Source organism: Pagrus major, chromosome 11 (assembly GCF_040436345.1).
Source record: "Pagrus major chromosome 11, Pma_NU_1.0".
Taxonomy (NCBI): Eukaryota; Metazoa; Chordata; class Actinopteri; order Spariformes; family Sparidae; genus Pagrus; species Pagrus major.
Window position 1 is genome coordinate 17,462,915 of NC_133225.1, and position 16,272 is coordinate 17,479,186.

Here is a 16,272-nt window from a genome sequence, read left to right on the forward strand (position 1 = left end):
CAATTACATTTTAGCATCAGGTTTGTTCATTGGTATATGAAATGTTGTGCTATTCCCCCAGAAGTAACGGTTTAAAACTTGTGGAGCACACATTAGCCTTTGCAAAACTGCCATTGCTTTACATTCATGTTTACTTGCTGGCAGTCTTCTTCCCTGCCTTTGTTGAAGCATTACTCTATTTCCTTACTACTTAACACCACCTGTGGATCAGGAATATGTGTGGCCTCATTCACATGCTAGAATGCAAGTGCAAGTAAGCAAACAGGACAGGGACCCAATTTTAAAAAATGTTGTTACGAATCAGCAGAAGCCCCTTTTACAGTCTGTTCGAGGCATGCAAGTTGTGCCTTTATTACTCCTCAGCAGAAGGTGTGTCATTGTTGTTCTGCCTCTGAGGAGCTATCAGAGGTAGCAATACTGCCAATGTCCATATGGGACAGGTGTGTGACATTTAGATGTTCAGTTATATTTGCGACGCACAAGCTAGAGATTTCAAAAGCAGCTAGCAACAGTAAGCAGCTAACGCCTTACCCTCCGAGCAGAGGATGAGATCAACTGCCATATAAGAGAGATGGTAAATGATTGCTATTGCCATGTTATGCCAACGTGTAGAAACAGCTGCCGACGCACGCGTCACATTCAATGCCGACGCTGTTGTGTTATATGTCACACCTAATTTTTTCACATACTGGGGTGACATTATGCGGTATTTTGCACAAACTCTGTGTAAAAAGGGCTAAAAACTCCACAGGGTATCTTAAACGGGTGAGCAAAAGTTACCAACATTAGCTTTTTTCCCTTTTCTATTCTTTCACAAGTTCTGTGAAAAGCGTCACAGATCAGCTGAGCGTGACAACACGAGAAATGTCTGCAGTTTACACATGATACAGCTTTACTTTTCAGTACTGAAGGACTTAGATTACCTCTAATCTCGTGATTCCAACATGCCTCATGTAGCTTTACAGTCATCACAACAGGATGTACATTATTATCATCTGCCCAGTAGACATGAACGTTCACTCGCCATACACTGTACATGATTCTTAGTGAATAACATGGTCTGTGTAATGAGCTCTGTATGATATTCTGTCTTCATAAGTACTGGATAAATATTGCTGTGGACAACCATGCTCATCACTGTCCACAGTCAACCCTCCACATTGTGCAGTGACCCTCTTTTCATTGCCATAGTCTTGTGGAAATGTCTTCAGTCGATGTTGTGTTACCGTAGACAGCCCCATCATCATAAAGTAAAGTCTGTTCTGTAAGATGCCCTGGACGGGGGCAAAAAGCACTGAGTTGTCCAAATGTCCTGACACAAGTCATTGTTGATCTCACTGTTGTAGGGGAAAGACTCTAGGGCTGCAGATAAGACTGTTGCCATGGTCCTGAAGGAGATACCAAGTAAGGCGTCATCAGAAGGGAAGCCCCTCCTCACAGTGACTACCAAGGTGGGCAGAACCATTTCAGAACCCCCTCCCCTCAGCTTCCCTCCCCCCCTGCCTCCAAGTGGAACGTCCTCCTGTGTTGGTCATACTGAACAATAGCAAAGCTTTGAGTGTCCTATAACTGACCTCCACTGTCTACTAACTCATCACTAAAGCCTTATGACTGTTGTGTCTAACATAGAAACAACAACAAATCATTTCCAGCTGCTCTATGGGGTATAAAACCCTCCTACTACATCACTACATTTACACAAACAGTGTATAATGATCATACGATCTAAAGAGACAGCCTCAAATTGCTGCAATTACATGTTACTTTTTATCTCTTCAAATTAGCCTCTGAAAGAGTTATTGTGCATACAGTACGTAAGGGGGGGATTAACCACAGGGTCACACAAATTTCCTCCCCCACTCCTAATCAGGTCAGAAAAACCTCCTCATGAACTTTTTACACCTCATAAGCAGCTAATCTTCCGCACAAACAACGTATGACTGCATTTCCAAAATGCTATGCCGCACAGCATGGCATTGAGCTATTGATTGAGCTCTCTGTGTACAAAATACTGCAGCAAATTACTGTTTACCCGCTGCTGAGCTTTTCACTTCTCTTTTGCTTTTTTTTAAAGTGTTATTATAGCTGGATGGAGCTGATGCTCCAGATGCCAATATGAGTTTTCTCGCTCTGTGCTTGATTGCTTTTGTACAGTATGTGTGTGCGTTTGCTGCTGTGTGTGTCCTCTTGTATATCTGTCTGTGTTTTAATAACCTGTAGCATGCTGCTTTATACTTGTTTGACGTTCTAATACAATGTCTGGTCTGATAAGCTGTCACACAACCAAGATAATGCTTCCACTCGAGTGGAAGGGATTTAATTGTGCCTCGGCATATTTGCTGACAGACGGAAACTGCTGACTTCACACTAACAAGATAAGACTTGTATATTTGTAAAAAAAAAATTAAAAATTAAAAAAAAAAAAATATATATACATATATAGTTTATTTTGTTGTAATAAGTAATACTATGAATTACTTTATAAAACTGTCAGAAAAAGTCAGTTAAGACAAACTTCCCTCTAACTTTATTTGTTAATTCCTTGGCGTATGTTCTACTGTATGTCAGTAGAACTGTTTACTGTATTGGACTTACAGCTAATGCCTTTTCCTCCTGTGCATCTGTTGAACAGATTGTTTTCCCTTAAGATGCGGCAGTTTCACCGAACTCAATATTATGGAGACAATAGGTCGATAATTCCCTATTTATAACATTTAACTGCCTGCAAATGTCAATACTTTTATCCTTCAGTGAACTGAGTGAGAGGATCTCTTGAGAAAAACATAATTGCGTACATGTAGTAAACATGTCCGCTTTAGTAAACTGTATCCAATCTTACAGCACTGTAGCAGTTGAACCATTATCAGGGTCACGGAGGTTTTCAGCGAGTGTCGGCAAGGCATTTTCCCATGAAATTACAGTAATGAGTTCCACGTTTCCATTTATCAAGCAAAATAAACACATGAGGACCTGCTCGTGCAGGAATGAACTGCTCAACAAAGTCAAGACTTTCTCTGCCATTTATTAGCCAAGTAACAGACTTAATGAAGCAATAATGCCACTGAACATTCCATTGTTTTATGAGGCGTGTTTTACATTTATATCCTGTAGATATTACCATGACTACGGCTGTCAAATATCACATCTAACAAATTATTAACTAATTGATTATTATGGATGTTTTTCAACCTTCTTCTACTGATTTTGATTTTGACAATAGCTACAACAACCACTGACATCTAACCAGAAAACACAGGCCAACAGTCCAGCCATACTGGAATTAAACTGCCAACATTATCAAAGGAAATATATACACAGATGTATAAATAGATTTGCGATGCCAGGCCCTAACTGTGACATTTGGTATTAAAGTCAGTGTTTTTCCTGTAGATTATGCTTTTTTTTTTTTGGCTATTGCACTAACACAGCACAGCCCATTTAAAGGTCAAGGTTCATTTATTGTCATTTTACAACGCCAGCATTTTAAAATGAAACTGAGTTTAGAACGTTTAGGCTACATAACAGAATGAAAGGAAAAACAAACTATTCTATACAATGGAGTGTTGATGATGAGTTCAGGAGTCTCACAGCCTGGGGAGAGAAGCTGCTCTGTAGTCTGGTGGTACGGTAGCGGGGTGAACAGACTGAGGCTGGAGTGATTGTTGCCTTTTAGTGTTTTTTGGGCTCTGTGCAGAAATCTAACAGACATATCTCCATCATTCAACCTTTTTGAAACGAAAAAAGCATCATCGTTTTAAGGTTGTCATGATACAAGAATTGAACTTCAATACAATACTAGTATAAAAAACGATACTGGATACCTCTTCTGGTATCATGGCTAGGCGCACAAACATACCAACACATTTATAGTAATGCTAATATCAGTGCAGACTGGAGTTGAATAGCGTGGAAATTAGCAGGGATAGTGATATTCTTGGGTATTGAGGAGCTACAGAGTTTATTCATGGGCGAAATGTAACCTGTACTGTACATTTACTGCCCCTAGACAACTTCGCTGATAGACTTTTCCCTCTGCTTCGGTCGATAACACCCGTCTGCTCTGAGAGCAGCCACTGTCTCCCTCTCTCTTCCACGCTTAACGCCACACACACCACGCACTGCCCTCTTTTTAAAGGAGCCACGCTGCTCTTTTAACCAATATCACCAAGATTGGAGGATAACGCTCCCAGATTTTACTATAGTCATACATCATTGTTCTATTTTAGCAACAGCTTAAATTGTGTAACTGAGCGCAATATCTGTCAAAAAATATCATCATCAATATCGTCAAATACCCAAATACACTGGAGTGGGCATTTAAACATACCTGAAAATGTGACAGTTAACAGTTGCTGTCAAGTGACTGCTCAGAACTGCACAAAACAATGCAGGAACAAACTAGGGATGCCTCCAAAACCCAAAATCTTGAAACTGATCACTGCTCAGACCTGCTTGTTGTAGACACTACACTAACTCTCTCATATGGAAGCACAGACACTGGAGTAAGCAGCTGTTGCAAGTCAGCATTGTTCTGCTAAGAGCAGCTATTAAATATTTTATGCCAGACAGAGTAAAGCAAGCATCAGAAAACAAGATAAGGTTGTTTGTTTTTATTTTAATCACACAAGACTTTCAAGTCCACAGGTCACAACTTGCTTGCCAAAACCCCTTTTTTGGGGTGAAATAGACACAACATTGAAACAACTGTAGTGTCAAGTGGATCTTTGTGACAAGACCCAAGTCATGATTGCTGTGCTCTCCAGTGGCTGAGGCTGCAGTTTGAGGGGCATCATGTCCCAGCTTGATGTCACTTAGCAAGTGACAGAGGCTAAGTGACATGTCTTGTCAAGTCATGTTTGTTTGTAAAGCCCAATATCACATGCAATGTCCCAACAGGCTTCACAGACTCAGGGGTCTCGTTTCTCTGAGAAGATGAGAGAAGCTTCAAAGTATATGAAAAAATATCGATATCTCACTATCTGTCCATAGCAACAAGGTGAAAACCCACAATTATTAGTTTAACAGTTGTAATTGCTTAGTGCCACTGAGGAGGAGGAGGGGGACTTCTCATGGAAAGATAAAACAGCACTTGAATATGACCCTTAATTTGCAGCTTCAGTATCCATCAATCCAAAGAATGAATGTGCTACTAATCACTCAGGGTTCATTTGGTCCAGGCCAAGGGGAATAAAAATTAAAGATCGCTGCATTTTAGTACTGGTCCGGTTCCTGTTCATACTGACTTTCAAGAGGAGTAACAATGAAGACAGGTAACTTGTAAATTCAACGGTTTGGGCAATTGTTAAATTAAGCAGTTTATGTAGCATTTTAATGATTTTGTTGTGTATTTATATTCTTTGGTGTCACAAATAGCTTCAGGAGAAATAACTGATTATTAGCATTTTTAGAGTGCAGATAGGCTGCATGTTATGATTAATGACCAATGGGTTCATACCTCAGTCATGATTCAGGGTTTATCCATGTGGGATCACACCGTTTATAATGGACTTTAATGAACTGACAAAGTGCTTGAAGTAGGACACAGCACAGCAGTTTCAACAGCTTTTGACCTATTAATCAGGGAAAATACCTGCGCTGACATGCGCTTATAGGCTACAGATCAATTATAAGATTGCTTCCTGAACAGTTCACAATCAGCAGATAGATTTATTAGCAGTATAGCTTTTGAGATTGTGCTACATTTACATAACTATATTTAAAAATCCTGTGGTTGGTCTGCTTGCCTTTACAACAGAAACAAACCACACCACAGTGCACTCTGAAGGTGACCGAGACCCACCTTTCCAAGCGGTCTTGGTCCGGTTGACTGGTCAGCAGATTGACAGCTTTCATCCGTACAATTTGCATTAACCAGGAAAATGCACTTGGGTCTGTTTCAACTGAACCAAACAGGTTAGGTGTGAGATTGAGACCACACTATATTGGGAACTAAAGGAATGTATTTGGCCTACTGCATGTAAAATTGATTTACTTGAAGGATAAGGCTGGTGATATTCTATATTTATCTTATTGTCATCAAATCCCATGAAAAGGCTTATACTACTTTTTCATTAGAATAAACATGGGCACAGTAGTTTCTTTTGACTCAATACCACATTGTGTTTGTTCCATAAGTACTTACAAAAATGCCACATGTGTATTAATCCACAGCTAAAAGAAAGTACCCAAAACATGAACTATTTACTCTTGTTTGAGTGAGGTTTTCGAAAAACTACTAAATGAGCCTTTCTTTAAAAAAAAAAAGAAAAAGATATTTGTGACCTGTTTTTAAAGACTTGCATCTTCAGAAGGAATTAATGGGCTTCGGGCTGATTGAAGACAGAGATGAGAGAACTATAGCTTAGTCGGTTTTGTCTTTTCATGGTGTTTGAAGAATATTAGATAATAGAGAATAATGCCAGTCTTATCCTTTAAAAATAGATAGAAGAACATCATGTCCTAACTACACTTTAATTTCCAATCTTGCAGCCTAAGGACGAATCATGTAAAACCATTATGATGAGTCAACTAGCTGAACTCCAGTATGGTGGCCCGTGGGAGTACATGGAACAGTTCACTGCCACCCACGATAACAGCTTCCACACAACAGTAATGAGTTAACAACAGGATTTACAAGATATATAACAATCTAAAAAGCACAATTTAGCATTAAAGAATGCAGATACTGAAGGGTTAAATGTGATATAATTACTGATCACAGCTCTACATTGGACCCACACATACTGAAAGATGTTGGCTGTAATTATTTTCTCCATAGCCATCCCTGACATAACCTCTAGGTTGGTCTAATAACTGCTGTAAGTTTTCTGCTTTGATATTTTTAATACACCTTCCCCTTTATGTAGTGTTTTCCAACCTCTCCACCTCCTCCTGTCCTCATCCAAACCTCCCCGCCTTCAAAGCTCTGACGAGTCTAACTGGTACACAGCTCCCTTAACAGCAACATCTAAGAGATCTCTTGGAGTCAAGCCCAAGTGGCACAATTAGCTAAAGATTTCCATTACATAATTTTCTAGATTACTCCTTAAAGCACTTGTAAACAACGTGCCAAAGTGCTTTGCATAGGAGAGGAGCAAATAGGTGTAACACAACGGAAGTAAAGGAGGAAAAAAGGCAGTAAGGGAAAATGGTTACTTCCTCGTAGTGGGAGTAATGGGCATGCAGTTCAGAAAGCTGCTCTCCTGGGTTAAGAGTAAACATATCATTGCCGTTTGCATGCAGCCTGCTACCAAAGTGCCTGACGCATCTCCCTAGATGAATGCGGCAGATCTTCTGTCCCCATTTTCTGGATGATTAGAAGAGGAAAATGCAGAGGTCTCATCATCTCAAACCCATTATTTAAAATTGGCCCCAGTGGCAATCACAGGAAGTGCTTTGAAGAACATCTACAACAATCATGTTGTCTACAGTGCAGTTAGCACAGTTTCCTCCATTATGAGACAGCCAACAACACAGCCATATCCAATATCCCTACACAGTGTTTCATCTACCATTGCCTTGGGGCAGTGTAAAGAAACAACATATTTTATTTCTTTTATTTACTTAATTTATGTGCATTTGTTTAATTTCAGCTCAGTGTGAGAGTCGACTGCGTTTTGCTGTCATTTATGATCATGGAAGTTTCTCATCTCTCCTCTGTTCTGTGTGAAGTATCGAGGGTGGGGCTGAGCCACTCTACACACAGAGAGCAGAGCAGATGATACAAGATAACTGACAAGCTTTCCAAGAAGAGCAAAAACCAAAAATGGTTAGGGCTGATTAACCTGATTAGGGCTACACAACTGATCAAAAATAATATTGAAATTGCAACATGGCCTAATGCAGTATTGAAATTTCAGGTTGCTGAAGTTCTTATTGAGGTTAAAGGTTAAATGTGTAACAAACACCTTTATGAGTACTGTAGTGCTGCAGAGATGTCCTGGACTACAAATTGTGTTCTCCAGATTTAAGGTAACTTGTTTGTTTGGTACAGACCCCAACAAATGTCACATCAAAAGGACTATAAATATTTTTTTTTACTGACAATGAAAATTGTAATTCAAAAATAATCATTCCTACAAAAAACAGACCATATTGCAATCATAATATTTTACTGCATGTTTTTTGTTTTGTTTTTTTTGACCAAATCGTGCAGCCCTAACCTGATCAAGCTAGTATAATTGGCACTCAATTAAATTCTTAATTACAGTACATATCTTCTCTCTCACTTTTAGGTCATTTTGGAAATCAACTGTTTTGTTTGGATTTGTTTGATCAGTGTGCAATAGACCGTATTCACACAGCAGCCATTTTCACTCAGGTTGGGAGGCGATGAATGCTAATGCGAGTTGTTGTCTAACAGAAGCTAACATTAGTGGGTTGTCTAATATGTTGTTTTACCTTGAAATAAGGCCCAATGGTCCTCCAGATTTTCACAGTCCATGGTCTTTTTAGTCGCTATTAATCAGGAGGCAGTGAATAATTACAATTGCAACTTGGAACACAACAGTATGACATTTGAGCTTCCTACCCTGAGTATGATGTCAAAGAAAAATGGCCGCGGTGTGAATATGGTCAATGGCAGTTGGTCTTGAAAGACTTTCTAAAAAGATGTTCTCAGACAACTGCCAACATTTGAATGTTTGCTGTTGTTTGAGAATGTTTTACTGGTGTGCCATGCGCTTAAACCAAATTTCATGGTATCCCATCCAACAACTATGGATACATTTCAATAAAAAACACAAATGTCAACCTGGCATTAGAGGAAAAGTCGGAGGATGGCCAACATTTCACTCCAAATTATCCAATAGTTGTTGACCTATTTCGTTCAGAACCAAAGTACTGGGCTGACAATCCGACCAGAATGCATCACTCAGTAAAGCAGTATTTTATAATCCTCCTTACTGAGTCAATTAAGGGCCAAGCTGGTTGCAGTTTATCACAAATAATGTTCTTGTTTAACAACTTAACTCCATGTCATATTTTCTGAGCTACACTGCTGACTTTCAGTAGACAACATGACTCAGCAGAGCTCTCTGTCAACATCTCTCATTATTCTCTAAAAACCCTCAAGACACTTTAATGAATTGAATGTATCACTTGAAGATTATGGTAAAATATCCAGCCTGCTGCTCCTTTGACAGCGCTGACCTTCAGTCAATCAGTCACAACATCAAAAACAGTGACTCTGCAGGGAAGACTTCAGCCTGCGTCCAGAGAACATTTTTATTGGTCGATAAAACACAGAGTGGAGAAATCCAAGGTCATCTATCGTTAGGGGAGTTTTCACACAGACTACAGAGGATTTATCAGTGCACCTCTATTTAAAGCAGACAGTAACTCCTGCTTGTCTACAATAGATGCTCTGCAGACATCACAAAAATTGTTATTCACTGACAGATGTTTTTCTGGTTATCATTCACCGAGCCACTGCAAGCATGTGCATTTATGAATGTCATTTACATTGTTAAGAGATTCTCCCCCTCCAGGCCTCTGGTTCCAGGCCTCCACTGGGTGTTTAAAGACTACACTATATTTATACAGCACAGCTTGCATTTATGTTGCATGGACCGGTCAGCTGAGAGGCTGTTTGGATGTAGCTACAACAGTTTCAGTGGTGACTTTCATACGGAAGGAACTCTTATATTTTTATTATGATCTATAATGTACAATATCAATACTGCACTGAAGCAAGAGCTGATTTAATGTGAGAGAAGCTTAACATCAATTGTGTGATCTTAAAAAAATATCAAACTGGGATTGAAATTAATATAAAAACTGATAAATCATTTAATTACCAGCAATTACTGATTTATAATTCATGTTTGAAAAGAAACCTAAATGACACAAGTGGATGGTACATATAAAGATATATGATATCGGAGGAGTTTTGCTATACTTTTTAATGCAACCCAATCGCCAGAGTAGATAGTTAAGTAAGTTTCTGCAAAACCACAGATAAGTTCAAAATCAGCATTTCTTTATGTTGCAACTTTACATTTGTTTAGGTTTAATTTCCTATTTCTGTCTTGTCATAATGCTGTGCTCATGGTCTTCTTAGGTTTAGGCACAAAAACCACTTGGTTAGTGTTAGGAGAACATCATGGGTCGGCATAAAATACCTGTTTTGGCCACAATCACAGATGGAAAATAAATGTTTTTATTGCCACAGAAATAGCTGTAGATGTCCCCAGGTGTCCTTAAAAATATCCAGTGGTGTGACTTGAACTGTAGTTGGCCGTTTGTCAGCCTTGTTGGCTGTAATATCGCCACCACCATCCCGTCCACCTCCTGATGTAACTGTCAGCTAACAGTCAGATAGTGTGAACATGGTATGCCACGTTTGGTACAAATGTCAACCTTGGATGTATCTGTGGTTTGCAGAAACCTTAACTGCTAACATTACATCCTGGTGACTTTGATCAAAAATCAGGTTAAAAACAATCAGCCCATCATAATGACCCAGAGCCTGAGTGACATCCTTAAACTACTTGTTTTGTCTGGCCTACAGAAGATATTCATTTTACAATGATACAAAACAGAGGACAGCAAACTGTCATATTGAAGAAGCTCAAAACAGATAATATTTCAAACTTTTGCTTTATAATTGACTTAAACAATTAAAGGTAGGGAAGGCAGTTCTGGAGAAAGATAGTTGATTATTGAAAGCCGATGATTTGGGTTAGAATTTGGGGTCAAATGCCAGCACACAGCATCAGTTGTTAAAATGTTTGCATGTGTGAGTGAACCAGTTCTACATTGTGAGAGATGATGGTTAAAATATTCTAAAAGGTTATTTTGTAAAAAAAAGAAAAAAAAAAAAAAACGAGCCAATTTTCTCAAAAAGATACAAAGTGCCCACACAGTGAGCTAGACCACCATATTCCCTCTCACCAACAACAAACAGGCTAAAAAGGGAAAAAGTGTTTTGATGTGGTAAATAATAAAAGCATGCTGGTGTTTTTGTTTTCTCTGAGAGACGAACAAAGCTTCTCTCCCTGCCAGGCTTGAGTCAGTCAGTTTTATAATTCCCAGCTATGTTAAGGTGGCATTTTAATCAGGTAAGGCTTCAGCTGAATATGGTTAAAAATCATCTAATTAAAGCAGCAAGAGACACTTGAGATGATTAATTTCTTCCATTAAAGGCCAACAGTTGAGTGGTTATTATTCAAGTTTTGTGACGTTTTGAAGATGAAATGAGGCATCTACGTCTTTCACAACACTAACAGCTGTAACTGAATCAACTGTGGCTCAGTCTTCATTCAGACTCGGTTAGACTTTTCCTAAACATAATGTAAATCACTGAATAAATTCGACCTTTAAAACAAGTCTCCCCCTGTGTATTCTCATCCTATGATTTGTTGCTGTAGTCCAAAATTGGGGGGAAATGCATGGGCTGGCAGCAGCAGAGGTTGAAATCAGGTTACTTCACACTGTGAGACTTCCCTTGTACCGAAGCTTTATTCTGACACCAGAACTGAACAAACTCTAATTACCTGTGCTGGGTCAGCATTCTTGCAGCACAGCGCAAACTCTCACTGCACAGTAATGACCCCTTCCTTCCTTCGGATATTATTTATGTACTTTTTTCAAAGGTTTTCGTTTCTGCTGCAAGAGTTTGCGTTCCTTTCTTTTGAGAAGAAAATAGTAAAGCTTATTCTGAACTGGTTGTTATCATCTTCCACAATTCTTTCATTTGACGCATCACTTTATTTGACGTCAGACATTTCTATATGCATGAAGCAAAATTCATAATATCCACCTCATTGTGCATTATATTCATTTTTTGTCCTTTAATGTGTTTTATTTTCTAATTTTCTTTTTTTTTTCTTTTTCTTGTTTTTGCAGCCAATGCTTACCAGAAAAACAGCTGTTTTAGTCATTCGTCCAGGCAGCATTTTACGACCTATATTTACCATTATCGTTAGGCGACTCCCTCTAGTGGATGTAGAGAGCCGGGAGCAAAGGAGGAAGTCAGGTGATGTAGTATAAAGAGCGACAAAGTCTACATATGCAGGAGGCTGTCGGTGGTTGGCTGGTTCAAACACCCAGACTTTTACCCGGGAAAATGTAAATTGTTCCTGTTCTGTGTGAAACCAAAACCATAAATAATTTTAAAATATGTAAAAAAAAAAAAAATAATAAGATACATATTTACTTACCTTAAGTACATAACATAAATTATTTATTCAAAACCAAACCCTGATCTCTTCCTGAACATAACCACGTAGTTTTCGGCCCATACGTACATAAAAACTAAGCTTTTTCTTTCATACACACTTAAACAGTGTTTTAATTTGCTGAAAACTGACCTTTTGGAAAACTGACATCATCAGTGTTTACGTCTGAATGGGCAGAAAATTGAAATTTTTGGAAACAATGACACAGACACCCACGGACAAGTGTTTGTAGCATCATTGGCACATAGAACTCGGAGTATGTGTTATGATATTCGAGTATTCGAGTTTGTAAGGTGGTGATATGGATGCTATGTTGTTAACACTATATTTAGAAAGACACAAGCAGACATTGATAATATAATGATGGAAAAGAGAGAGGAAAACGGCTTCTTACAATGTGTTGCTGACAAAATAGCATTATCCAGGAAGCTTGTGTGAGGAGCTGTCACGTCTCCATGCCTTAGTCATAGAAATTTCTGTAGCTGATTCCACATTAAAATGAAAGGGTCAGTATCAGACTTCAGCAGAGCTTGATGATGAGCCAATCATTGGAATCAGGTGTGCTGGGGCAGGGAAACATCTAAAACAAGCAGGGCGGGGGTCCCCAAAAACAGGATTTAAAAACACTGATTTAGCACGGACACAGACCTCTCTGGTGTCTAACCTCAAACATACAGTAAGTAACTTGTCTTGACAGTTGACAGTAAGTAACCATGTCTCATAGCATGTTCTACATGTCTTCTTCTTGACTAAAGTAACATATATATCCAGTGGCCATTTTATTAGGTACACCTTTCTAAAGTAATTGCAGTCTATTACCACAGTCCTGCAATGAAACATGAAAAATAAAGCTGTTTGAGAGAGGTGTTTATTGAACTTTATGGTTATTTTAGCTGCTGTGTTTTGTTGTGCTTTTGAAAGGTTGTTTCTATTATTTTGTCCAGCCCAGTTCTATCAATGAGGGTATGCTAAATAACAGAAACACCTCAGCTGAGCTTATTTTCATGCATAGTCCAGATAGCATTTAAAACGTGAAATATTCCTTTACTTGTTTTATGGTCATTTCTGCATCAAATCTGCATCCCAGTTTGTGGCAAAGAGAGGGTTTCTACTTTTATACTCCCTCATCTCATTGTTAAATAGCTACTATAATGCCACTGTAATAATAGAAGATGGGTGTACTATACATGTATAATTGTAAGGGCACATACAGTACATGCTATTTATCTATTCAGCATCTTTCATATCAAGCATATGGAGGGTTGTATGCAGTCCATTCTTGCCTGGCAATTAAACTTTCAGCACCTTCATTAAAATTCTGCTTGCAAGCACGGCCTGTAGAGCAACAATAGCAAATGTCATGTTCCCCTGTTGCCAGCATTATAGACACGCTGCACAGGCTGACAACAGTGGTGGTGGTGGCTTGCAAAACTGGCTTTCACCTCCAAATCATGAAGCATTGGTTGGCAAATTGCTGCCAGCTGCACCTGGAGTATCGAGGCTTCAGGGTAGCAATTTGGATGTAACCTATTCTGCAGCTGCACTGGCAGACCCACAAATTGGTGCATCACAGGCAAGGTGATTAGCATTTTCATGGTTTGGAAGGTGAGATAGGCAATAATGGTTGAGCAATTATGTTCTGGGACACATCCATCGGGTTTCTCTCAGCCCAGCTAGTCGGAATGGTGACTACAGTAGTTGTTTTCCTGTAAATTTCATTTCTGATCAGACCTCTGCTGAAGGTGCGGTCACACCAGATTTCACTTCCCAGTATCCACTTACAGTCACGAATTAAACCCTGTCAAACACAATCAGATTAAAATTGCTCTCCAATGTCCGGCCAGCTTGAAAGATACGGTGGTACTGAAGTCTCATTCAGGAAACATTGATTGTTTATATTCTAGTTTATACTGAAGGAGCAATTTGTAAGATATGGCTCGAATTTCAGCTTAACTTAAAAAAAAAAAAAAGATGAGCTAACGTTATCAACAGACACACTCTATTGCCGCTGGCTCCTAACTGAGCCATGAGCTAATTAACTAGCTACAGCCAAGGATAGCTAACAAAGAGCAGCAGTTGTCGGTTACTCTATGTTTTTGGAGCTACCTTCAAATTCTGGCCATACTCTACAAATTACACATTTAATGAGGGATGCTGCTTGGCTGTAGTAAGCCCAAGGTTAATGACAATAAAGTGTTTGCTGTTTCCTGTCCTTGTTGCTTTTTGCCAAATCACATGAAAAACTTTGCCGTGAGGAATTCTGGTTTGGCCGCCTCTTACGGTGGCAGAGTCGCACTCGTCATTCTCTTGGTTTATCTATTTCGGTGACCTCAATTTCAGCAGAGCTACGCCCAACCTCAAGCTAAGAAAAGCTCCAATGAGCCAGAAAGTAAAAACACAATGTGGGTGAGCAGGGTCTTAACACCCAATGTGATTGAAGCTTCGACTGAAATTGATTTCCGATGGCTCAACAATAAAATTCAATCACATAAACACACAGAGGAAAATCTGTATTCTCTCTCACTACAGAGCCTGTCCTTTCAGTGTGCCGTCAGTTCAAATACTTGAAGATATGGGTGTCGGTTTGGGAGACATCTCATTACAAATTAGCTCTGTGCAAAGACAGGTTTTACTGTAATGAGGTAATCACAGTGTGTGTAAAAACAATCATCAATTTGCCACCTTAGACTGATTTTTGTGTGTGCATACAAAAACAGCAGTGTGATTGTGTGATTAAGATGATTCTCCAGCAACCAGTGACCAAACATCAGCTGTGTTTTGCCGTCAGAAAAGCTGCATCTGACTCACTTCAGTGTATCTGTGTCAAGATGCTGTGAATAAATGATGAATCTTAGCCAAACTTCACTCTCTTTTGACCCTTTAATAACTTTGTTCCTGGTGAACTTGCACATCCTCATACTCCCACTCCATCTCATTGCATTTTTAACAATCTATCTATGAGGTACAGGCAAGTTGAAACCCTTTTGTGATGCAAGGATGTTTTAGCATATGCACTCTGGGTTCATAGGGCTCATCTTCTCTTAGTATTAACATGCCAGGGAGTCTTACAGACATTGTGCTGCTCAGTGAGAGCCTGAACTGTCTTGTCTGTTTGCCCTTACAGCTGGTGAGTGAGCAACAAGAGAGCCGCCCGCTTCTGAGCCCTTCCATCGACGACTTCCTCTGCGAGACCAAGTGTGATGGGCTTTCCCGCCCAGTGACTTCCAACACAGCTGGTACAGTACAGTTATTGACACGCAAATGTACGCAGGATCATACAAGTACAGTAACATTTCAAGTCTTTTTTAACTTGCTGTTTAAGATGCCCTTTATTATTAAGACCATGTCAGCAGAATAACTGCTGTATGTAGAGGAAAGCTCTCTGACACCACCTGTGATTCTGAACACTTGAGGCACTTGTGTGACACAACAGATGTTTTTATCAACCACAGCAACACGGCTGTGCCCACGTGTCTAATAAATCACAGTGGAACCTTGCACACTTTTACTATCACACAAAGAGCATGTTATGTGAGGTTTTACATGCAGACCAAAGCTCTTGAGTAGCAACTTCAGTTTGAAATGAAAAAATGCTCTCCCTCTCTCTATTTATTATTATTAAATGTTTTTGACACTAAACAAATTTAAAAATTCTTTGATAGTGGTGCAAACAATTTTTCAGAACTTTTAAAATGTATTTTTTTTTTTTTTACAAATAACGCTTTAATAAAGTGATGGACACAAAATTGTACATTTCAAAAAGTGGTGGGGACATATCCCCAGCATCCCCAGTGAAAATTATACCCATGCATTATAAGGAGGAATGTCGTGTTGATTTTCAAGTAAGGAGCCATTAAACCATTGTGCAATGGGTGACATTAGTACTAAACTTTCAACAGTGGGAATTAATATAGAAAACTTAATGGATAATTCTATACATTTTATGACGTTACAGTCTTCTCCACTCAGATCTGCCGATACACAAGTTTGTATTTTGTGGAATTTAGATTTGGAATATCTGGCATTTCTAATCTGCATTTTTACGGTGCAGGTTGTAGAAAATCCGGGGATGGGTGAAGTTTTCATATAACGG

General features: G+C 39.1%; 1 protein-coding gene across 1 annotated transcript in view; it reads left to right on the forward strand.

Moving 5' to 3' along the window:
* Positions 1 to 241: 241 nt before the first annotated feature.
* The window catches only part of pex5la (peroxisomal biogenesis factor 5-like a), a 54,719-nt gene continuing 38,688 nt past the window's right edge, over positions 242 to 16,272 (forward strand). The window contains exons 1-3 of the mRNA XM_073476449.1: positions 242 to 253; positions 1,347 to 1,451; positions 15,304 to 15,415. Coding sequence (XP_073332550.1) covers positions 242 to 253; positions 1,347 to 1,451; positions 15,304 to 15,415 — 229 coding nt within the window. The remainder of the gene's footprint in view (positions 254 to 1,346; positions 1,452 to 15,303; positions 15,416 to 16,272) is intronic.